Source organism: Rattus norvegicus, chromosome 17, assembly GCF_021556685.1.
Source record: "Rattus norvegicus strain SHRSP/BbbUtx chromosome 17, alternate assembly SHRSP_T2T, whole genome shotgun sequence".
In the NCBI taxonomy this organism is placed as follows: domain Eukaryota; kingdom Metazoa; phylum Chordata; class Mammalia; order Rodentia; family Muridae; genus Rattus; species Rattus norvegicus.
In genome coordinates, this window is record NC_141550.1 from 19,644,024 (window position 1) to 19,669,507 (window position 25,484).

Consider the following 25,484-nt stretch of genomic DNA (forward strand, 5'->3'; position numbering starts at 1 on the left):
GGAGGATTGCTTTCATCTAGGGTTCAGTGTTGGCTGCAAAGAGAGTTCCAGGCTTTCCTGGTCTATACAAAATAAGACTGTCTCAGAAACATAAAAAGAAACAAAGAGTAAGCCAACCAAGCAAAAGCCCTGTTGGTAATGTGTCTTTGAGACTTAGAGATGTGTGAATGAATGCCCTTCAGGATTGCCGAGACTCGTGCTCCTGTCAGGTCTGTTCCTGATAAAACAGCAGCCTTTTCTTGGCAGCTTCCAGCTCAGGGTGAGCAGACAGGCTGTTCAGTTTTTTTTTTTTTTTTTTTTTTCAGAACTGGGGACCGAACCCAGGGCCTTGTGCTTCCTAGGCAAGCGCTCTACCACTGAGCTAAATCCCCAACCCCCAGGCTGTTCAGTCTTGTGAGGGAATTATTATATACTTACTTCTGGAGCGTATTTACATTATTACTTCCCTTCATATATGAGGGTGTGTGTGCACTCCATGTGTGTCTAGTGCCGTGGAGGCCAGAAGAGGGCATTGGTGTCCCTGAAAGTGGAGTTCATTTGTGAGCCACCATGCCATGCTGGGAATCGACCCCAGCTCCACTAGAATAAATAACAGCCGGTGCTCTTAACCGTCTCTCCCGCTCCAGGACATACTCTTACCTATCATATGCATGTAGGTCTCAGAGCATCTTGCAAAACCACAGCTATCGCCAGGGGTAATTTGATTGTCTAAGCAGTTGTGGTCTTCCCGCCCCATCCATAATCTAATGAATTGTTGAAAGTTACTTAAAGGTTTGATGTCCATGGTAGTTTTCCGATAATTCCTGTTATCCTGAAATAGTTTCTTGTCTTCAGATTGAACTCTTTAAGAATCATGGTTTTACTCTTTAGCAGTTTGATTTGTTAAGCTGAGTGAGACTTCACTTCTCTGCTCAGGGTGCATTTCCTGTGGCTGGGGTGGAGGTTCAGTTTCTGTTTTTCATCTTGGGCACTAATCTGTTTTGGTCTTACACAACAACCTGGTCTCTGTCTTTTCTTTATCCATAAAATGGTGTCAGACACCACTTACCTTAAGCTTAAGAAGCTTGTTCAGACAGACTGAGTAAACTGTAGAGTTTCGTGCTGTGTTAATTAGTTTCATTGCTCTGACAAAATTATCAAGCTTAGTAAGGAGAAAGGGGGTTTTTGGCTCATATTTTGCTTTATGATTGTTTGGCCCTTTGCTGTTAGGCCTGTTGGGAGCATATGGTGGAGGAACTATGTTTATCTCATTGTAACCCAGGAGTATATCACCCAGAAGGGGAGACTGGAATCCCAAATCCTTTCAGAGACTTGCTCATGGTGATTTAGCTTTCTCATGCTTAGCCCCGCCTACTAAATGTTCCACTGTCTCCAAAATACTCCACATACATGTTAGCGTGCAAGCCTTTGGGGGACATATAAGATGTAATTTTTTAAAAATTTATTTATTTATTATATATAAGTACACTGTAGCTATCTTCAGACACACCAGAAGAGGGCATCAGATCCTATTACAGATGGTGAGCCACCATATGGGATTTGAACTCAGGACCTCTGGAAGAGCAGTCAGTGCTCTTAACCACTGAGCCATCTCTCCTACTCCCTAGATGTAATTTAGGTAAGATAATATATCTAAATTACTTAACACAGAGTCTGGCCTGTAGCAGTTGCTCAAAATGTGTTGTGTCATTGTCTCTGATGATTTCTGACAATCGTTCAACCTCACATTCTCTTAGATTAAAATACTTTAGTGTGGGTTGGGGATTTAGCTCAGTGGTAGAGCGCTTGCCTAGGAAGCGCAAGGCCCTGGGTTCGGTCCCCAGCTCCGGAGAAAAAAAATACTTTAGTGTGTTCTATATTCTTCCTACATATAATATTTAAATATATTGTATTTGGATTTTTGGTAAGAAGTAGTTATTACCTAAACTTTAGTTATTTTAGACTTTTCAAGTTATCTAAGGCATCGTGGTAAGATGCCTTAAAAAAAATTACGCTGTGTACCAGGCAAAAAATTTAACTTCCTCTCAAGTTAGCAAGTAATTACCAGTAACTCACTTTATCGTTTTTGTATATTTTCTTTCTGTTATTGTTTTGTTGTTGTTGTTGTTTGTCTCATTTTTCCTAGTGTGAATCTTCCAAAGAGCAGTTTCCTTAAAGTAGAGAATGTATGGAAGCACTGAGCTCAGTTTTGAACTTGGCTTCTTTGGGTGATGCCTGACACAAGAGCAGTTTCAGGTTTGCTGTATAGGGCACTGAGATCCTCCTTCTTTTAAGGAAAACCAGCAACAGAAATGACGCTGTCTTCCGTGCCATTGCCATCTGTAGACCATGGAGGGTTGCAAAGACAAACTGGCCGGGCCTCGGCTCGATGACTGACTATGTACTTGAGATGTGACTTCCCTAAGCTCCGCTGGTCTGTTTTGCAGCTGGTGGACAGCGAGGTGGTCATGCTGTCTGCCCACTGGGAGAAGAAGAGGACCAGCCTGGCCGAGCTGCAGGAGCAGCTGCAGCAGCTGCCAGCTCTCCTCCAGGACGTGGAGTCCTTGATGGCAAGCCTGGGTGAGTGGCCTGTGTGCGAAAGCATTGTCGCTCCAAAACTCTCCAAGACTTCATCCAGTTCTTAGCTATCATTTTAAAAATAATAGTGTCTTCTTATTGTTATAGTTTGATTATTGGAAAATGTATAGAAATTCATTTCTAAAATTTACCACTAATGCTTTCTGCCTATAGTAAGCTAAGGAAACAATTGTAGTTTCATTGATGTGTGTGTGTGTGTGTGTGTGTGTGTTACCTTTTTGCCTGAGTGTGCCCAAATGTTTGTATGTATGCAGGTGCTTGTGCACAGAGAGGAGGAGTCAGCTGGGGGTGGGAGGTGTTGTTCCTTGGGAGCTCTTGGCATGTTACAGTTTGATTTTGAGATGGTGTGTCTCACTGTGATGTACTCACTGGTGAGGCCAGCCAGTGGACCCCAGGGATCTGTCTGTTTCTGGCTCCTTAGTGGTGTGATTAGAAGCAAGCTATCACGCTTGGCATTTTATGCATGTACTGGGGATCCAACTCAGGCCTCCTCTTCTTGCTTAAGCTACAAGCAGTTCTTTCGCTGGCTGAATCATCTTGCCAGCCTTGGTTGATGTTTTTTAAGTAATTCAAGACTGTCATTAGGTCTTTTGTTTAAAAGTGTAAGGAAAGAAGTGGGGTTATAGAAACTGCGTCCTGACCAGAGGATGTGCTCCGAACATTGCTTTTAGGATTTAGGCTTTCAGAAGCTCGTGTGCTGCAGTCTGCTTTTACCCTTCAGATGATAGACATGAGGTTACATGAGTTCATGCATTTGAACTTTTTTTTTTCTTTTTTCTTTTTTTTTCGGAGCTGGGGATCGAACCCAGGGCCTTGCGTTTGCTAGGCAAGCGCTCTACCGCTGAGCTAAATCCCCAACCCCCATGCATTTGAACTTTGGGAAGGTTTTTTTTTTTCATTTTTCATTTGAATGGTTTATATTCAGAGAATTATTTGTTGTGTTTGATACACATACATTTGAAGGTAATATTGTGGGTCACTGCTCTCAAAGGACAAAATCAGAACAATGTAAAGACCACAATTGGCTTTACTTTTTAAATTCTAAATTGTAATTTATTTTAATTCTAAAGTAGAACACTGTTTACTCATGCTTTTACAGATAGAAAAGAATGTAAGGAAATACAAACAAGTGGATTGGTCATTTCAAAATTACTTTGTAGGGCAGGGCAGGGCAGGGAGGCAGGCCCTTGAATTGCCTTCCTGGGTTAGCATACAGAGCAATGGGTGTCATTATGTTATTTCCATATACTTATCTAATACTGTCCTTGTATCTATCCTCGCTACCTTCGTTCTGTCCTTCCTTCCTTATCCGGGGGAGGGACAGGAAAGCGTAGCGTTTTTCCTTGCACATGGGGCATCTGCGTATGTGACGTGTAGGTGGAAGGACTGTTGGGTGGGGGTAACCGTAAGGCCGAGGGTGTTGTCACGCAGAGGGCCAGGCCGACGCCTCGATTTCATTTTGGCGCTGTGGGATGTCAGCTCCGGAGTCTGTTTATTTTGGACTGATGTATGGAACCTGTGGAAACGCTCCCTTTCGTTTTTGTTCAGCACTGCTTTCCACCTTAGCTTAGTTAGGCTTGTATGGGAGCGGGAAGTGCAGGCACTAAAGGTAACTACCTGAGCTCTTCATCTGGTGTGGAGACCTGGGTGCTGTTCCTTCTCACCTTTCACCATCCCCTCTTCTGCAGCAGTCACCAGTGTGGAAAGCATAGTGCAGGGTTTGTGTCGCAATAGACAGAACCCACTCGGAGTGCCCTTGCCCTGACTATTGCCCAATGGGGAGCGCGCTAGGCACTTCACAGAGACTGCTCTAGTTCTTGTGAGAGAAGCCTTTCCATTCCTTCTCTCTGTGTGCAGACACAAAGCCTGGGACTGGCTTAGGGCCTCACGGCGAGAAAGATATTAACACATAGCAGTGTTCTGGGTGAAGAAGCAATAGGAAGGCAGCCTTGGGGAACTGCGGTCTTCCTGTCCTGGGCTCTTACAGAGGGCTTCTGGGCCTGAGAGTCATTTCTGAAAGCATGACATAGAAAGGGAACCATGTGTCTGAGGAGAAATGTAGAGTTTCTGTGCTCTCCAGCATTCCTCGGCATTGTTGGGTTTCTGTTGTTTTTCTCCCTGTAGTTAATGAGCCTTCTAACTAGTAGACATTGCCGTTCTTAGACACTTCCTTTTGGCTTACCTGTTTGGATCTTTCCTGGTCACTTGATTTTGTTTATTTTATAGTGGCTTCTCCCTTGGGGAAAGGAGAATGTTTTCTCTTTGTAGTTCTTCCTTTGTTTAATACCACTTTACTAATTGTATACATTTTGTTACAATCATTTTCATAGTTATTTTTATTTGGGAAATGCAGCCTAAGTCTTTCTTAAAATACACCGTTTAAGGCTAGAGATGTTGAATGACCGAGAGGCTGAGGAAGAAGCACCACTAGTTAGGGGCCAGCCTGGCTTCAGAGTCAATTCCAGGCAAGCCTTGGCTACAGAATAAGACCATGTCGTAACAATACAAAGCCATACCAAGAACTAGTGAATGACCGGGTGAGATAGCATCTTGTCAACACAGAATATACTCAAAGAACGATGTTTTGAAATTGTGACACTTTGATCTAAACAACTTAATTTCATAGAATCAGTACTGATACCATAATGGAAGCTTTATGAATCCTGGTTTTGTGGAGAGGCTTTTTAAATAAAAAAATGTCTTTGTCGTTGATGGACTTTAGAAACTAATATTTAGTGAGCTGGGCATCATTCTTGGGTTCTGGAGGTGCTTAGTGTTTCAAATGATAATTCATACATTACTGAGTTTCGTTTCTGATAGCTTCAAAATATTATATGCCCTGTCATAACCTAAGTACTTGGACATCGTCTCACGAGGCTTAACTAGTTAAACAACAACAAAAGTAAATGCAACTTAGAAGAAAATAGTAAGTGACCTTAACTTTGATTTTTGAGAGAGAGAAGAAAGAGAGACAGACAGACAGACAGACCGACCGACCGACTGAGAGACCCATCTGCCCTCCCATATCTACATTCATGAGTTTGAGTGGGTGTGCATGTGGAGGTCAGAGGACAGCCTTGAGTGTCACTTCCGCTTTCCTTCTTGTTTGAGGAGGCTCTCACTCGATGCTGTGCGTGTCAGAAGCTGGCTTGTGAGCCTTGGGTGATTGACTAGTCTCTACTGCTCATTTCCCTGTGCCAGTGTTGGGGTTAGAGATGGGTACTGCAGCGTTTGGCTTTGAAAATGGCTTCTGGAGATCAGAACCTAGGTTCCAAATGCAGAGAGCTCTAGCCAATGACAAGCTCTCAGCCCAACCTTGACTTTTGTTTTCCTGGCTCTGTAGGATATAATACATTATCCACTCATTCTCATTTTCCAGGTGCCCTGCACCTTTTGGTCTTGGCATTGTTTTCTGGATGATCTGCCTTATGAGAGTAAGGGATCTGTATTATGTGACCATGCTTTTAGCTGTACTATTCTGTGGCTTAATAAATAGGAGTCTTGGAAACCTAGCCCCTTGGGAATTGTTAAGTAGCAAAGGCTAATCCATTCATATTGATTTTTTTTTTTATTGGATGTGGTCCATCTAGCTTACAAATGCCTGTTTAATTGATAGTTACTGGTAAGACTGTAACTTAGGAAATAAAGATACAGGTATGCTGGGAAGTGAGAACTGGATGTGAACGCTGATCTATCTCTGAGCCGTTTTCCCCGTAGGGCTTTAAGTGCTCCCTGCTTGAGTGTTTGCTACAAATGAGGATCAGGACAAACTGGCCCTTTATGTCTGTAGGTTCTGCATCCATGGATTCAGCAAACTTAAATTTTTATATTGAATACATACACAGGTTTTTTTCAGTCATCTCCTAAATAATGCACTACAGGTGCTCACATCACAGCTCCTACCTTGTATCAGGTGTTTTAAATAATGGAGAGGTGTAGGGGAGCAGTGGTGTGCGAATACCGTGCCATTTTATATAAGGGACTTGACAGCCGTGGGGCTGTGAGAACCAGTCCCCCAGGGACACCGACGGATGACTGTGAGGAGTGGCCTTCTTGTGAGGGCAGTTGGGAGATTAACTGAGGGCACAGTGTCAAATCACTTAGCACAGTGCCTAGCATGCACCTCCGTGTACTGCGGCAGGCATTGCTTCTGTGCTCTACAGCAGTTCTGAGTGCGTGTTGTGAGGGTACTGACAGTCTACTAGAAGTTTTCTAACTTGGCAAATTTACAAAAAATATCTCTCTCAATCAATCTCTCTCTCTCTCTCTCTCTCTCTCTCTCTCTCTCTCGTAGCAAAAGATGGATACTGTGTAGTTTAGATTGGGAGACAAATTAGGTGTCAGAAGGGTCGGTGGTGGAGCTTACCCAGTGTGCAGGAAGCCCTGGGTGTGAAGCACTCCATGAATCAGCAGTGGATGCACAGTATAATCCTAGCCCTGGGGAGGGAGAGGCAGGGAGATCTGAAGTTCACAGCCAGTCTCTGCTACACAGCATATTCAAGCTAGCCTATGTTACATGAGATTCTTCTTTTAAAAGATCCACCTAAATGTGACAGGATATACAGTGTAGTAATCTGTGCACTGAGAAATGCTTATAAGGATAAAACAGTTCCTCTTAGGTGAAGTAGTCACTCTGCGCTCTCTAATCAAGACTAGGACATAATGAGTCTGGGAGTACTGTATTACTATTGCCAGGCATGGCGTTTCGTGCCTATAATTCCAGTATTTAGGAAGCTAAGGTCGAAGGAGTGCCTTGAGTTGCAAGCAGCTGGGGCAAAGGGCAAATTTGAGCTACAGTTCAGTGTGATCTAGTGAAGAAGGGGGGAAAAAACCCCGAAACCTTCTTTTATTAAGTTCTCTCAGATTTCCACTAGAGGGCAGTCTAATCATGTTCCTTTATCAAATTTAAACTGTCAAGGTCTTCCTGTTTTTTATGTGATCTGCTTAAAGATTGTTCCTTTGTCTAGAATAGAACATTCCACTGATTCTAAGAGAAGTAGCAGCCATATAGTTGCTGTGTGGCTTTTGATGGTTCCTATGTCACCATGTTGCTTTCTCTCTGTAGAGTGTGAGGTCATCTAGTAGGGACTTTTCATAGCTCTGTTTCATAAAACCAGATCAGCTCGTCTAAGTTACTTTCCAGGATTAGTCCCATCACAAGGAACACTAACTCTCTTGACACCTTTTTAGTCTACTCTGAGAATCTCATTTGTTCTCTAATGGCTTTTGCAAGTCAATGCCCCTTTTAAAGTTTCCTTATTAGCATATCATCGTGACTGGATTGCCACAGTACAGAAAAGTGGGGCACAAGCATTTGAAGAGTTTTCCCTCTTTTACTTCCTGGCCCCTATGACCTATGGGTATGTAGACAGAGAAGATGGCTCTGTTTTGTGAGGCTAATGATTTTGATTAGAAAGAAGCCCATTAAATGTGAAATAATCTTAGTATGCACTTCAGTCTTCACATAGCAGGCTGTACTACGGATTACATCTACTTGAAACTAATAGCACAAAGGGAAATTCCAAGCTGAATTGTTCTCCCTCTGGGATGATCTCCTCACCAGGTTTGTGGAGCTCTGTCTTGCACAGCTGCCAGGCACTCCCAAGTGGCCTTCACAGTGAACTTCCCTGTCGTCTCCACCAGACACTTAGAGACATGCTGTCATGGTGAGCAAATGGTGAGGCTTGACTTCCTTGCAAGGATGTATTTGGCTCCGTGGAGGCTTGCTAGTGCACCTGTATCCTGAGTTAGTTATAAATTCGCTTGTTTGTGTAACTGGTATTGTAACAGATGAGAAGTTATATTAGGGCAGTTACATTTCTGCCAATTTAAAATAAATGTGTGGAGTACGAGTCATGTGTCTACTTGTGGTAATTTAAGTAAAAGAGGTGGGAACTTACGCATTGTTCCTATATTTTACTCAGACTTTGAGTTGAATGCAGAGCTGGTGTGGTGGCACCTGTTCATATGTCTGGGCCGTGAGAGGGGAGGAAGATCATCCTTGACTTCATGGTGAATACAGACCAGCCTGGGCAGCCTGAGACCTGTCTCCTAATAAAACCAAGAGCCTTTTCCGCTCCAGTTTAGGGTCCTGTGGGGAGGTTTGTTGTGATGAGTTGCATCATGTTGTTTAATGTTTCCTAAGTTCATGTTTAACTTACTCTTTTACAAGATTTGGCATAAGTTCTTAATTTAGATGACTATGAATCATAAGGGCTTTTTCCTGATGATTTTACTTGGTAGAATAATAGAATCACCAGAATTTTGTTGAATTCCCCAGACTGCCCAGATGAAGTATTAGGCAGTACAAAGACACAAGGATACAGTATCACCCACAGATGTTAGCGGGTTCCTGGGAGAGATGCGAGGAAACAAGTAGCCATAGAGTGGCAGTGAGATGAGAGTCTTCATGAAGGCAGGAGTCTAGAGGCACAAATATAAATACAGCTGACGTCTGGGCCAGGGCTAGCATGGAGCTGGTGTGACGGTTTGGGGTATGGAGGGAGGGGGGGGAGGGAGGAGAAAGGAGGCAGGGCACACAGGGTTCTTGTTGGAATGGTCATTTTGGTCGTAAAGCAGAATGTAAGAAGTATGGTGGTGGCCAAAGGGTGTTGCCCTGTAAGCCGAGTTAAGAAGCTTAGGTCCATTGTGAGAGGCTCTGGGGATCCTGAAGCCTTTTGAAGAGGGAAACATGAATAAGGATTTGGTGGTGGTAATAGAGTGACCACTGACCGCCCCAGACAGTTTTATTTTACATTTTTTGTTTTGTAGCTTGTTGGTCTACAGGAAGTTATTCTTTTGATTTTTACATAAGTGGGCATCTTTGCCTGTTGTATATGTCATGCACCACATGTGTGCCTAGTGCCCATGGAGGCCAGAAGAAGGTGTCAGATCCCCAGAAATTGAGTTACTGATGGTTGAGGGCCACCATTGGGTGCTAGGAACCAAACTTGGTAGAAAGAACAGAAAGACCTAGAAAAGAACATCTCTTGTCTAGATGTTCTTTCTTATAAGGAGTTGTTTTTACCCGGTCCATGTCATTAACTAAAGAATACAAGTACAGTTTGAACCTAGAACAGAATTCTAACCACATAAGTTAATTGGCTTGCCTTAGGATCAGCTCATTAAACGTCTGGACTATGTAGCCTAGAGTCAACTAACAGCACTCTAATCTAAAAGGAGATTGCCATCTGTAGCAGATAAAATTGAAAACAAATGTACATTTTCTAATATAGAGTAACTTTTACCTTTTTTTAATAATTTAAAATTTATTTCCTCTCATTGTATAGGATCCTAAGTCTAAAAACAGCCTGAGGTATAATTTATAGGTATGTGAGTGTACTAGAGAAAAAGGAAATGCTACTGATATTTTGATTAATTTATCTATAACATTCTTATCCAGAGCTCTTATTTGCATCATGACCATTACTGGTCAACAGAATTCTCTTTGGTTAGATATTGAGACATTTTCCTTTAGCCTAGGCTGTTCTAGAATCCTCAAGCCTCCTCCTCCTCCTCCTTTTTTTCCTCCTCCTCCACTTTCCAAGTGCTGAGATTACAGGCATGTGCCTGGCAGGTTTTTGGTATTTTGTTGTTGTGTTTGCTTTTGTTTTCAAGACAGGGCCTCACTATTGTAGCTCTGGCTATCCTGGAATTCACCATGTGGACCTGGCTGGACTCGAACTCACAGAGATCTGCTGCCTCTGCATCACAAGTGCTGGGATTAAAGGCATATGCCACTGTACCCCGCTGTGAGTGAGCGTGTGTGCGTGTGTGTGCGCGCGTGTGGGTGTGGGTGTGTGCGCGAGTGTGGGTGTGTGCGCGCGCGTGTGTGCGTGTGTGTGTGCGTGTGTGTGTGTGTGTGTGTGTGTGTGTGCGTGCGTGTGTGCACGTGCACGCCATGCACTTGGTCCTGATGTTTCTGCAGCTATAGAAACCCTGACTAAGGCAAACAGTAAGGCCCAAGGAGTGACACTCCTTGGCAAGCTGCCCCCAGAAGATGCTTTGAAACCTGTTGTGCCTTCAGGATCAGACTTGAACCATGAACTATGTATGACCCATGCTAAGGGAGCTTGGATGGTGTAGCTGCCTTTGAGACGGTAACTGCTCACCCATACTCCTGTAGGTAGCCCTGATAAGACTTGCTGGTTTACCCTGTTGGACTTTGGTAGTATCCTAGCCTTAGTCTGTCATTAGTTTCCTGTCTAGGGTGAGTAGACATTTGCTCAAGTCTTCCCAGGATTAGTGTGACACACAGCATTGAAAAAAGCCACTAAAAGTCACTTAAAATGAATAATTTTGTTGACCTGTAATAATCAGAATATAAATGAGATCAGTTGATCTAATTAATCAGTGTCAATAATAATTTCATTTTCCCTCACAAACTCACAGTTCTATAGGTTTATACTTGAGGCTGTGTTCTTAGACTTAGTAAGTCCTGAATATGGGATCATTCATCTCACCATCAGAATGTGCCCTCTACTCACCCTCACCTATGTAAGGTGCTGCTCCCTTGATCCCCCCATGCCTCTCTGCCTCTCAGGACACTGCCTCCTCCTGCTGCTGCTAGGCTCTCCTCCAGCACAAGGCCTGTGTCCTTGTGACTTGTATATGCTAGTGAATTTCAATAAACGTTATGGTGTTGTTTGAGTTCTAAGTATTCTTCTTGCCTACAGCAGTGAGGTGAGTTCCTTGGCCCTCTGTCAGCCGACCAACTGTAAAGTGCCAGTGACTGAGTCTGGGACCACAGCCCCAGTTTCTGCTTTGGGCAGGACTTCAAATCGGCATCTCACAACTTTGGTCTTGAATAGTTTTATTAAAGGGATATTAATATTTTTATATTTACTTATATATGCATGTACTATCTGTTTATACATACATGTATACTTATACATATACACACACATATCTGTGCAGTTTTCCTGCATGGGTGTCTGTGCCATATGGATCAAAAACTGAAGGCGGTCGGAAGAGGGTGTTGGATCCCTTGGAACTGTTGCTGTGACTGTGAGCTGCCGTGTGGGCACTGGGGGTCGAACCCAGGGACCTCTGGAATAGCAACCAGTGTCTTAAGTCTCCCGAGCCGTCTTTCTAGCCTCTGGTCTTAGTGTCTAAAGTCTCCCGAGCCGTCTTTCTAGCCTCTGGTCTTAGTGTCTAAAGTCTCCCGGGCTGTCTTTCTAGCCTCTGGTCTTAGTGTCTAAAGTCTCCCGGGCCGTCTTTCTAGCCTCTGGTCTTAGTGTCTAAAGTCTCCCGGGCCGTCTTTCTAGCCTCTGGTCTTAGTGTCTAAAGTCTCCCGGGCCGTCTTTCTAGCCTCTGGTCTTAGTGTCTAAAGTCTCCCGGGCCGTCTTTCTAGCCTCTGGTCTTAGTGTCTAAAGTCTCCCGGGCCGTCTTTCTAGCCTCTGGTCTTAGTGTCTAAAGTCTCCCGGGCCGTCTTTCTAGTCTCTGGTCGTCAATGTTTTGAGTGAAGGATGGAACTAGACGCTCTCCATGTTGCAGTAACATACAGAGTTTTGTGATCTCGAGACAGACTAGTAAAAGGCTAGTTAGTTGGTAAGACCTGAGTGTGTTGTTTGTATACACATGCCCCACACCCACACCCGTCACACCATTGACTGACTCAACAACCGTTCATTAAGTATTTATAGGATTTTCATACAGAGGTGTATATCTGATGTATCAGAGGGCAAACAGATGTTAAAATGACTTGGGAGTTACAAATACTAAATTACAGTGGCATGATGTGTGCTAGTTATGTCTTATCATTATATAATATAAAAACTTGTTCGTTCGCTGGGTATAATAGCACACACCTTTAGTACTACTAGTCAGAGGCAGGGGCAGGCCTGGTCTACATAGTAACTTCTAGGATAGCCAGAGCAATACAGTAAGACCCTATCTCAAACAAACAAGCAAACAAACAAACAAAAAGACTGGTTTGTTTGTGGTAATTTGGAATTAACATCAGATTAATCAGGATATTCCATTCATCTTGCTAATAATAAAGTATTTAAGGTATTTTGAACATGGATGTCTTGAAAATGTTTGAAATATATTTCTTAATTAGAGTGTGCCTTAATGTTGATCAGTGTGTTTTTAATTTTGCCTAAATAAAGTTAAATAAGAAATAACAAGAAAATACAAAGCAATCATAATAGTTTAAACTTTACAAAAAAGGGGATATTTATTTTATTTTTAATCATGTTTGTGTAGTGGTTTGTTTACTTGTTAGTGTAGGTGTTCCTCTGGGGGACAGAAGAGGAAGTTGGAGTTACAGTTGCAAGCTACTTAATGTGGATTCTGCAATGTGGATTCTGCGTCTCCTGGAAGAACTGCATGCTCTCTTGTCAACAGAGGCATGTCTCTAACAACAGTTTAAAAACTTTTGTCGTCTTGGCCAGTGGTTTGGACTTGACAGTTACTTCTTGTTTTTATGTTGTTTACTTTCAGCTCATTTAGAGACGAGTTTTGAAGAGGTAGAAAACCACCTGTTGCATCTGGAGGACTTGTGTGGGCAGTGTGAGTTAGAAAGACATAAACAGGCCCATGCCCGACACCTGGAGGATTACAAGAAAAGTAAGAGGTGAGTTTAAAACTTGGGCTACAACATCGTAATCTCAAAGTGTTCCACATTGATTACATGCTATTCTTTATTAAAAAAATATTACATGTATTTGTTTGGGGTGTGTGTGTGTGTGTGTGTGTAAATCCTAGGACAACTTATGAGAGATGTTTCTCTCCTATCCTATCATATAGGTCCTCAGGTTATCACGCAAATGCTTTTACCCACTGAGCCCTTTTCCTTCCTGTGCTATTATTCATGTATTTGGATTGCTAAAGATAAAGGTCCCAGCCTGTATTGTTCAGTTACAGTGTTGCCGTTTAGTGCCAAGGACCAGCTTCTGCTTGGAGAGGAGTTCTGAAAAAGGTGTGTTTGGAGTGGCAAAAGGAATGACTCGAAGTCTATCATAGGGTACAGATTGACAGCCTTTTCGTCTGCATGGGAGGGCTTCCTTGATAGCTCTCTATAGATAGCTCTTGACTCTATAGTCTGCTTGATATAGTTTTTTGCTCAAGACAGCTCTCCACTCAAGACAGCTCTTTGCTTGAGACATCTCTCAGGTTAGAAAAAATTCTAAATGTTCTCTGGATAGCTCATGAATTTTCTGATCAGAGTCAGAAAAACTTCTAGAAAAAATTTCTTGGATTTTTCTGAAATCCTGTTGTGTTTGCTTCCCAAGGGGCTTTCCCTGGGCAGCTAGCTCATAGGTCAAAGCCTAGTCTTTTATGTACATCCAATCATTTACTCCAGGTTCCCTTTTGATTATCCCATTAATCAGCATTGTATGACCTCAGCAAGTACTATTTTTTTTTTCTTTTTAAACATGGCAAATGAACTCAGAGATCTGCCTGCCTTTGTAAGCACAGACAATAAGCTAGCTGGGTGGGATTGGCTCTGAGATCACCATTGCGCCCATACCTGGGCCTAAACAGTCCCAGGCCAACCTTGAACTCAGGCAGGAATGTGCCTGCCTTTGTAAGCACCAACAGTAAACTTATCTGGGTGGGATCTTGCCCTGCAATCGCCACTCCCTAAATGTTTATCTCCTTCTTTAATGTCTTTCTGACAAGCTGGCTCATAGTGCAGCTGCCTCTGTTCTCTTAGGTCCATAGAGCCCCCTCATATAATTCATAATGCATCTTTGTATTTCACATAGTTGAGAAATTACACATTTTTTTTTTTTTTTGGTTCTTTTTTTCGGAGCTGGGGACCGAACCCAGGGCCTTGCGCTTCCTAGGCAAGCGCTCTACCACTGAGCTAAATCCCCAACCCCGAAATTACACATTCTTGAACTGGTGTTTCAGAGTTCTTTCCCACAGCCTTTAAGGTCATAGCATTTGCCTTTCTGCTAAGGACATTAGGCACACCCTCACTTCCTGAATTTGTGCTGTCCCTGATTATCATGGAGTCATTAATCTTGGCAGGGAGGAATATAAAGTAAAATATACAAATAAACCTTATGCCAAGATGGTCCACACCCTGCTCCAGGGATGGGGAGTGTGACACACCATCCCTTGCTCATGGTTATGCAAGACTCAGCACAGAATAAATAAAGCATGAATGTTCTTGTCAGAAGAGAGAAGGGGCCAGAAGACAAAGCTCCCATAGATTAGTCCTGGCCCGCTTTGCTCCAGTGGCAGCTGACTGAGCAGCTTGTTCTTTTTTCTCTTACCCCTTAAGTATCCCTGTCAGAGTGAAGGGAGCCTGAACCTGTCACACACTAGATACAGTGCTGACAATTAATCTCTGAATTAACTTCAATGCCGCTGGTTTCTAGTGGGAATAATAATACACCAATCTTCAGAAGTGTAAGATTGGACATTAAGAAAAGCACCTTGCATGGAGAAGTCATGGGTTATCACCTTGTTGTTAGTTTTCTTGAATGTTGAGGGTGGTTTAAGTTCCCCATGTGTCTGTATGGATGCGTCTCAAGTGTTGGTCAGCCTTCAGAATCACATGGGGAGAGAGAGAGATTCAGGAAGTTTGTCCCAGCGGTGTGTTAGTCAGCCTCCCTCCCAGTTGTGTGGATGTGCATGTTTGAGGGACCGCTGAGTAGGGTGTGCAGGCTGTACATGAAAAGCTGCTCCTGAGAGCCATGAACCATGCTGTTCACAAAGGGTTGGGTGCATGTGATTCCTTGTTGAGAGGAGTGATGGTTGGTGCCACCCCTGGGCAGGATGTATAAGAAATCAGAATGAGCAAGGCACAAGGGGACAAGCCAGTAAGCAGTGTTCTTTCATAGCCTCTGCTTCAATTCCCACCCTGACTTCCCTTTATGATGGACTGCAAGCCAAGATAAAGTCTTTCCTTCCCAAGTTGCTTTTGGTCATTGTGTTTTATCCCAGCAATAGAAACCCTAAGACACAGAATAAGGCGTGCTACTATAGATAGGTGAGTGCTACTATAGATAGGTGAGTGCTACTATAGATAAGGGGAGTGCTACTATAGATAGGTGAGTGCTACTATAGATAGGGGAGTGCTACTATAGATAGGGGAGTGCTACTATAGATAGGGGAGTGCTACTATAGATAGGGGAGTGCTACTATAGATAGGGGAGTGCTACTATAGATAGGGGAGTGCTACTATAGATAGGTGAGTGCTACTATAGATAAGGGGAGTGCTACTATAGATAGGGGAGTGCTACTATAGATAGGGGAGTGCTACTAAAGATAGGGGAGTGCTACTATAAATAGGGGAGTGCGCCATGTTTTCATTATCACTGCTTTTTTTTTTAAAGCTGCTTGGATACAAGAATTATATGAGTATTGTGATTTTTTTTTCTATCAGTACAGTGTGAAATTTGACTGTTAAGAAAGAAAAATGATGTGCTCCTTCTAGTCTTTAACAAGTGATTAGACAGAAAAGGAAGCCTGCCACCTGGAGCTGTAAAATTGCCCTTTACTAGTGCCCTGGATAACTTCTACTTCATGATTTATGCCATGAGGTGAAGGTGTGGAAAATAAGTGTACTAAGTGATTCCTGGTGTCATTGAAATGTCAGGGCATGTCCCTTTTTAGAGATAGAACTTAGTCACAAACCTTCAACTCCCTCCTGAATTAGTTGATTCCTAACTGTGACCTTGGGCATCAGCCATTTACTTTAGACTTTGATCTCTTATAAAGCTTTGCTTGGTCTAGAATGTTCTTGACTGGTATAAGGATTTCTAAAAATAGCCTTGCTATTGAATTTAGATAGGTTTTTAATAATACCAATTATTCTATAATGTATAAGATTGTGTATACCTGACAGGAGGACACACACTTTTAATTCTGTAATTCGGGAAGCTGAGGCAGGAGGATCTCTGTGAGTTCGAGGCTGGCCTGGTCTACAGAGTGAGTTCCTGGACAGCCAGGGCTACACAGAGAAACTGTCTCAAAAAGAGGGGAGTTGGGGATGGGAGGAGAAGGGAAGAGAGATGGCGTGTGTGATGACTGAGGACACAGTTTATGATCTACAGTTGATATTTCATAGGCTCTGATAGGCTAAATTTAACAACATTGTGACAACGTGTAGAGTGTCACAGCAGTTCTAAGACTAAGAATTTGGGCGAGGCATTTAAAGGGTGAGAAATTTAAATTAACCATGCTGAAAAAAAAATAGATATTTGTTAATGCTTAAAACATCTGTGTACAATATTGAGAAATGTCAAAGAATTTTATACCAGTCTAGTAAGACACTTGATATTATTATTTAAATTGAGGTCATATTTTTATTGTGAAGTGGCGACTACTGATTTAATTCAGAGTTATAACACCAGTGCAGTTGGGCTAGGTGCATGGTATAGTAGAACTTAGGAAGCAGAGGTAATAAGATTGGGAACTCAGGGCCAACCTGGGCACAGGTGAATAAAATACAATCGGAGTAACTGGGAATGTCCTTAGATACTGATCCTAATTTTTTTCTCCTCTCTTCCTGGCTTTTTGCAAACAGTTTATCATCAGTGCTCTTAGCTGTGAGAAAGAGGTGATGAGAATCTCTGGCAGGGAATGAAAGAAAGAAAACAGTTTCCATTTGGGTTTCAAAAAGGGCTAAGTAATCTACTTAAAGCTGGCAGCCTTTCTGAAGCTTGCAGGTGAAAATCTCTTTAAAGAAACTTCTTTTTTTTTTTTTTAAGATTTATTCATTTATTATATATATAAGTACACTGTAGCTGTCTTCAGATACACCAGAAGAGGGCATCGGATCTCTTTACAGATGGTTGTGAGCTACCATGTGGTTGCTGGGAATTGAACTCAGGACCTCTGGAAGAGCAGTCCTGAGTGCTCTTAACCGCTGAGCCATCTCTCCAGCCCCCTAAAGAAACTTTTAAGAAGCCAACCAGCTGGGGTTGGGGATTTAGCTCAGTGGTAGAGCGTTTGCCTAGGAAGCGCAAGGCCCTGGGTTCGGTCCCCAGCTCCGGAAAAAAAGAACCAAAAAAAAAAAAAAAAAAAAAAAAAAAGAAGCCAACCAGCTGATTAATTATATGACTGATTAGTAATGTGTTACCGTATAAATAATTTGGCATAGCAAAGACAGAGTTGAACAGTTTTACTCAGACAAATCAAGGCTATTTTTATCTTGGAAAACACACTAAAGTTATAAGGAGGTAAAGTTTTGTAACTCAGAAGAACAAGAGGGGGAAGAGGGAACAGCTATGGCAGAGGTAGCGTCTGTGTTCCAGAAGGGGCAGAAGCACAGTGGTGAGTGACTCGGGTGAGGCTGAGTGCTTAAGGAGAACTCAGACATGAAGCTGGCGAACTCTGGAAGGCTCAGGAGAGGAAGCAAACGGAGAGCAGGAACTCTGGGTGAGAGGACAGATGTATGTGGAGAGGTTTGATCCTGGCTTGAGTGTGCAGGGGCCCGGACTCAGCATAGTGAGTGGGGAAAGGTCCACTGTTCACTCCATCAGAGGTGAGGATGGTAAAACACCTTAGAGAGGTTTTAGATTAAGGATCATGAATCTGAAAGACAGGTTGCTTAGCAGCACTGTGTGGGGAGGGCTGCCCAGTCAGTGCTGTGGCGGCTGGCTCAAGTTTAACTCTCTTAGGCTTTGTATGCTTCCCAGCACCGTGGGTGACAAAGCCACAAGCTAACAGGAACAATTGCTAAAATGTACACAAGCCATTCCTTCCCATTCCAAAAGCCTCTGTTCTTTTCACCAAGGTCAATAGAGTCTTCAGCCCTTAGCCTTGAGCCCCAGGTACAGGTCTCAGCAGGCCGGGAAATCTGCCATCAGGCCCCAGCCTGCCTTGACTGCCTGGCAGGCACTTTCTTCTCTCTTTTTTCCCCCCTCTGCTTCAGAGAAACAGCAAAATGGCTCCCAACACATTGGAACTAAATAATTATTTCTGGGCTTACAAAGATGGCAGCCTCTATGTTGGTAGGTGCAAAATTGGGACTGTGTGAATTCACATTCACTTATGCCAGCACGCTGCAGGCAGCCAGGGTGAGAGGGCTTTTTCATTAAGTGGTGCTGTGTGAAATTGAGGGAGTGCACCCTGGCCTGCCCATTCTAATCAGTGAGTGTTCAGAGATGCTGCCCACGCTCTTGGTCCACTACATTTATTTGCCTAAGAGAAGACTGTGCTTCATGAGTGCTCTGAGTAACAGAGCCCTGGAGAATGTGCTAAGGGACAGAGCCCAAAGTGTCTCCACTGAGGGCTGTGCAAGAGCGCAGAAGCCGGGCTCTACTGCACTGAAGACTGTGGGGAAGTGTGCTTCTCTGTTCCTTACAACGCTTATGCTATAACATAGCAAATAAGTGAATTAATATATAAATAACTTTCAAAGTAAGAGGAAGGAAGAGGAGAAAAGAAAAGTGATTGTTCTTAGAATGTGGATATTTAGCAAAATACTTATCAGAGGTAAGGAAATAAAATTGTTCCCAGGTATAGAAGAACTCTGGGTTAGCTCACATATACGCTTTGCTAAGAAGTCCTGGAGAATATGATCTACACACACGAGAGCCAGTAACCACGCAGGAGCAAGTTCCACCCTATTCAGGAGGGAGGCGAAGGGGAAAGCATCCAGGGTGATGGTGACCGCAGCTGTGCGGGACATTACCAGCTGAGCTCAGCAGTTGCTAAGAGCAGCGTTTCCAAGTGAAAATGCAACAAGCAGGTTGGTAAGCCTAACCGTATTGAGCAGTTTTATAGCATGTCCCAGTTACAAATAACATCTGCAGAATATTGTGATCTTTAAGTGCAGAATTAATGATGCAGCTTTTTTGGGAGCTGGTCACAAGAGAGCATGTTTATGTCTAAGGGAGGAGGAGGACTCAATGGATTTTCATGTTGTACAACAGGAAGTCAGTAATACTTAAAGTAGGAAAAAATTGTATTTTTGGCATAATATTTATAAATATGTCAGTGATAGAAATAACAGAATTGAATGTGGTTGCTTGAGAAAGGCTGGACAGAAAGACCGAGTGAGCTGCAACTGGGGACCAATTTGTGTTGTAAATAAACCCTCCCAAGTGCTCTTTGACTTAAGGAGTGGAGTATAATGTACCATAAATACCCAAATCAAACTTAAAATTTTCTTACTAGCTGCAGCATTCCCAGAAGTGCTTTACATGAGTGCTTTCTCATCAGACATCCCATGATCAAATACATTACAGACACACTTACTTGCCTTACATGTCAGTGGCTCTGAGAATTCCTGGAGGAAAGGCATTTGTTTGACTCAGTGCTTCACAACTTTCTCCCTTATAGAACCAATTTGCATATAATACATATTAAAACAGGCACCTTAGTATTCTGTCTAACATCAAACATTTGAAATATTGATAGCAATAAGTAAGCTTGGGGCTGGGGGAAGTGGGGGCTGGGGGGGAGTGGGGGCTGTGGGAAGTTGGGGCTGCGGGAAGTGCCTCGTGGGCGCGGCAATGTACTTGTCTAAAAGCAGGCTCAGCTGGGCTCGAGCTACAACCCACACAGAAAGTCAGGCTTGTAGCTCATGCTTGGAGCATGGGAGAGACAGCTGACAGAGGATCTTGAAGCTTGTTGGCCTGCCAGCCAAGCCTGCGTCATGAGCTCCAGGCCAGTGAGAGACCTTGAAAAAAAGGAGAAAGGTATCTGAGGAACAGAATGGGAAGTTATCATCCGGTCTTCACGGGCTTGTGCTCTGTATGACATTTAACATGGTAAATGTCTGGGCTTGATGACAAATGCCTTTATACACAGGGCCATCCCACTAGTCCTGTGTGATACTTAATATCATACACATCTAGCTAAGCTTGGTGACACATGCCTCAGAGATCTCACACACACACACACACACACACACACACACACACACACACACATCACGTATAAGATATAATTTAAGATATTTCTTATTTCCAAACTTCTAGGTTGCTTAGATTTTCCCTGTTAGTACACAGCATACCATTAGTATACCCTCAAAGTCGATTATAAATATCTCATAGTTTTCACAGCCTTTTGTTGGCTTAGGGGCATGCTGTTTCTGGGAGCCCAGGCACTGATATATGTGGACTCTGAAATTTGGTTATTTCTTATATCCTCTGTCCTGTTGGTTAGAGTTGGTGTTTGTATGTTTTAAGAGAATTATTCAGTCCTTTCCCCTTACATTCATAGGTTTATACATTTGTAGCTCATGGAAAGCATTATGGTTTCTTTCATGTCAACATGTGGTCTGACTTTCGAAATCTCTAGAACAAAGTATAAGTGGTGCAAGTGAGAGGTTACATACACATCATGTGGGCATTGACCAGTGTGTGCTCAGCCCAACCTGCCAAGCTCCTCAAATGACTGTTCACCAACCTGCAGAGTGCTATGGTCAGAAGTCTAACTTCATGTGCACCTTGAGTGCTTTGGTTGGTAGGCCTGGTAAGAGTGTGACGTACAGCCCACCTTTGCTGAGAAGAAAACAAAGGAAATTGGTGTCAGGCTCCAGGATAAAGATGGTTGTGAACCAAACAGGAGGCTCAGAGCTCCTTCCCAAAGGAAAAGACAGGAGAGGGTCCCTGTGGCTCTACTGTGAACTTGGGTGCTCTCTGGAAGGTGGACAGGGTGCCATACACACACAGCCTTGACACCATGCCACTGGTGAGACGGAGGCAGCAGGGACAGAAGCGCTATCCTCGGCTTCATAGTGAGTTCAAGGTTTGCTTGAATTGCATAAGAAGAGAGAAAAGAAAAGAAAAAAGTGGGTCAGATGATCTCCTAAGGCATCCCTCATGAAAAGGCAGTGACTTTTTGCATCCACCCAAAGTGGAATAATAGAAACCAGATTTAGTCTCCATGTGATGGTTAAAACAAACAAACAAAAGCAGACAACAGAAGTGAGGTAGTGCTTCTTAAATCACTGGAGTTTGGACAAAAGAAAATGATAGTGTTTGACAGGTGTGAGCAGTGGGAGCCAGGGATTCAGTGGAGAGAGGTCCCAGGAAGAGCCTGGCTCACTGAGTTGAGCACACACAGCTGAGAGCCTGCAGAGGACGACACAGCTAGAGTTGATGGGACCCCGCAGTAAAAAGGACAGAGAAGCTCAGGGAGAGAATCCAGAAGTGTGCAGAGGGTTTGCCATGAGCATCCATCCAAGTATCTATGACAGCAGGAGGGAAATGTCCAGAAGGACCGAACAGTTGTTGATGCCGTTCCTGTTCTCAGCAGCTAGATGAAATCTCAAACTCCTGGTGCTCAAGGAAGCACTGGAGTCTGCAGAGTGTGACTCCCTCCTGACTGAGCATTGCTCTAGACCTCTGTGACAAATCACAGGCAAGCATCCAAAGGGCCAACTGTTTCCAACTCAATTAACAGTGTCTCAAATAAAGCTCATGAGTATTTATAGGAGTACAAAAGTATCTAGGGCTCAAGATAAATCACAGTGTCTGGCCTGTAATCAGAGATTACTAAACAGCCATATTGAACCATTCAGAACTGACACTGATGTTAGAATTAGAACACAAGAGCAGTATAAATAGCTACTGTAACAATATTCTGCAAGTTCAAAGAAGAGGTGAGAAAGGACTCCACGGTTCACATAATTTGCTACTTTGTAGAGGACCCAGGTTTGGATCTTAGTACCCACTTAGAAAAGCTTACAGCCACCCATAACTCCAGCTCTGGGAAATCTGATGTCCTCTTTTGGTCCTGATGGGCACTGCACTTGTGCACATATTCCACCCCATGTAAACATAAATAAAATATAAACATAAATAAAATGAAAGCTCAAAAAGTAGAAATAAGGAAAATATTTGCAAATACCCAAATGTAAATCTCTTCTCCATTTTCTCCTTTAATAATTCCCTCTGTGCCACTTTATGACAATTCATTAAATTAATTCTGGGTGGTTAATTAAAAGTACCTGGGAACTTCCAGTTTACTACATTTAATAAAAGTTTGTAGTCACACTTGCTAGGTCCAGCAACCTCTTGGAATTCTTGGTAATTCTGTTGATTTAATAAACATATCACCATAATTTACGTTGTCTTCCAAAATCAAACTTGAGTCTATAAGTTGGTTTGTTTTAAAAGCGTCTTAACAGTTTTTATAGTCACAAGAACAGATATAGTCAGAACAGATACTTAAATCCATGGACTGACAGTATATACATTTTTTGAAAAGTTAGTATCTCTTGTTCTCAGTATTAAAATGTCATGTCCTGACAGTTCATTAAAGATAGTAAATTCCTCAATATCTTTTCCCAAACTTTTTCCTCTGTGTTGTCTAAGTGCCATTCTGTAGATTGGGTTTGAAAACTGTTTTTTTGCCAGGCAGTCATGGCCATACCTTTCATTCCAGCACTCTGTAGGCAGAGGCAGGCAGATCTCTGAATTCAAGTCCAGTCTGGTTTACAGAGCTAGTTCCATAAGGCATCTAGGGCTACACTAAGAAATCAAGTCTCGAAAACAAAAACAAATAAAAATGTTTTACTTTTACAGAGCCATTTAGATGACATAAAAATCTCTGAAATCTAGTCACAATTGAAGATATACCAATCTTGAGAAAATTATATTGACTGAGCCAGAGGTAGCTCAGTAGATGGGAATTCTCCTGGTGTATCTGAGCTCTAGGTTGTATTACCAGGCACATAGAAAGCATATGATATCTCTCTATCATATAGGGGCTTACTGAAAATCAGAGAAATATAATTAGCTCAGGTCCAATAGCAGAATTGCATCCTTTTCTAAAGATAGTTCAGTTGTGTGTGCTTACACTTTGATTTACAATCCATAATAACTTTCGGTATCTCTGAACCAGTTTATTAAATCTGCAGATAGTTTGGAGCTTACATTTCACACCAGCTCTGGTTGGCTGGTTTGTTTGTTTGTTTGTTTGTTTGTGACATGGTCTTATATAGCCCAGCCTAGCCTTGAACTCCCGATTAGTGGTAAATTCTGAGTTTTCCTGTCAATAATGTTTCCTCAGTCTGCTTAGATTACTGTTATGATAATTTATTTATTTTTTTATTTTAAAAATAATTTATTTTTCTAAAACGTAAGTATAACTAAGATTTCTCATCTTTAAAGATAAAAATTAGATTATAGTAATGATGATATAAAAATATACTTTAGTCTCCAAAGTATAGTTTTTCACATGAAACAGTTTTTCATATAAAATAGATCTGGAAGTGATCTTTCTTAGGCCTTTACTGGAATGTACTGCATGTATAGTTTATTGCAGGCACTCCCAAGCCCATTCCCTAGTCCTTCACTGACTTTTTTGGAGCACTTTTTAAAAATTCCACATTACCTTTGCTACCATCTCTCTCAGAATCTTGTCAGCCTTAGATGACTTTGACTCTAGGGTCATATCATCTTACTACTTTATGCTGAGTTTACACAAGATAGATTGTGTGAAATATTTTTTTTTTTATAAAGAGGACTGTGCCCCCTTTTGTCAGCCTGCAACAAATTCTTTCTTTCTTTATTTAATGTATATGAGTACACTGTAGCTGTCTTCAGACACACCAGAAGAGGGCATCAGATCCCATTACAGATGGTTGTGAGCCACCATGTGGTTGCTGGGAATTGAACTCAGGACCTCTGGAAGAGCAGCCAGTGCTCTTAACCACTGAGCCATCTCTCCAGCCCGTGTGAAATATTTTTATGGAGAGATGTGTTTTCTCCCTTTAACCAGGAGTGAGAAAGACCTATGCCTTTTCCTTTCCCTGGCTCAAGGCCTGTGGAGAAATTGCCATTTCCTTGGGGTCTATTATTTTAGGTATCTGAACCTTTTGTCCATATGAGCAGTGTTGAGGGCGTCACTAAAGGTTCAGTGCTGAAGAATTAATCTGTGACAGGTTGACCAACTCAACAGGTCTCCTGATGAGTTCTGAAAGAACTGCAGCAAGAAACCTGGACTCAGGGAACTCAGGGCAGCCCAGGAAAGCTTATTTCTTGTTCTCATTGTCACAGCTCCTTTCATAACTTAACAGAGTTCACCAGAGAAGCCCGCTTCATAGGCAGCATGCTCAAGGTAATGTCACACATGATAATGCTATTTTTCTTTAGAAAAATGCCTAAAGTACAAGGACGTCACATACTCTTAACTATTCTCTAGAAATTGAGGAAGGTCACACACATTCCTGTGTTCCTTCTTACGTTTGTTTTCACTGCAAATTCCCTTCTTGAGAAGTATCCGCATCAGATGTTCTGTCCCCCATTCAAAGATTCATTATATCCTCAGATAACCTTAACTCAAACCACAGTCTAAGCTTACCAAGTCAGTCTCTATCATCACTAAACCTTGTTGGCTCATAGGCTTTAGTGGTTATTGTCCCAGTTCTGGAAAGGGACTAAGTAGGATCTATTGTAATGGGCTCTGTATGTTCTTCCTCCAGGGCCAGTATTATATGTGACTCACAGCCTTTGAGTCCTTCAGATAAGTAAGGGACACTTTGAGGGCTCCCCCTTTCTGAGTCCAAGACAAAATACAAACTACAAAGAAAATCTGGCTCAGGTGGGTCAGGAAAGTCAAATTAATCTCCATCAGAAGCAAATTGCATTTGACACCTTAGCTTGAGCAGTGAGTTGTCCTTGTCCCGAGGGTTGACTCTGGTTGTGGGACACAAAAAAAGGAATATTGTTTGGGAGGAGAGCTTAGAATCACTTGTGTTGGGGTCATGGGGTGTGCAAATAATGAGGAAAGGACCACCAAAGTCAGAAATAAAAGCAACTTTATTCACTGCGGGGGGGTGGGGGGGGGATATATTCTTCTAACCTGTTGCAGTCAGGCTTGAATGCTGCCGACAGCAATGACTGTGAAGGACAAGAGCAGTCTCCTGTTGAAGCATAAACCCACAGCAGATGTCCAGGGATTATAAAGAAGGAATCTGTAAATTGAGCAGGGTGGCGTGGGGGCAGGATGTTGGTATAGGCTCAGGCTATTATAAGGCAGTGGTT

General features: G+C 42.7%; 1 protein-coding gene across 11 annotated transcripts in view; it reads left to right on the forward strand.

Annotated features, from left to right (window-relative positions):
• The window catches only part of Dtnbp1 (dystrobrevin binding protein 1), a 90,849-nt gene that overhangs the window by 17,428 nt on the left and 47,937 nt on the right, over nt 1-25,484 (forward strand). For all 11 annotated transcript variants that reach the window (XM_087591441.1, XM_087591446.1, XM_087591443.1 and 8 more), the window contains 2 exon segments: nt 2,427-2,559; nt 13,024-13,156. In XM_087591441.1, coding sequence (XP_087447567.1) covers nt 2,448-2,559; nt 13,024-13,156 — 245 coding nt within the window. In that variant the 5' untranslated portion in view covers nt 2,427-2,447.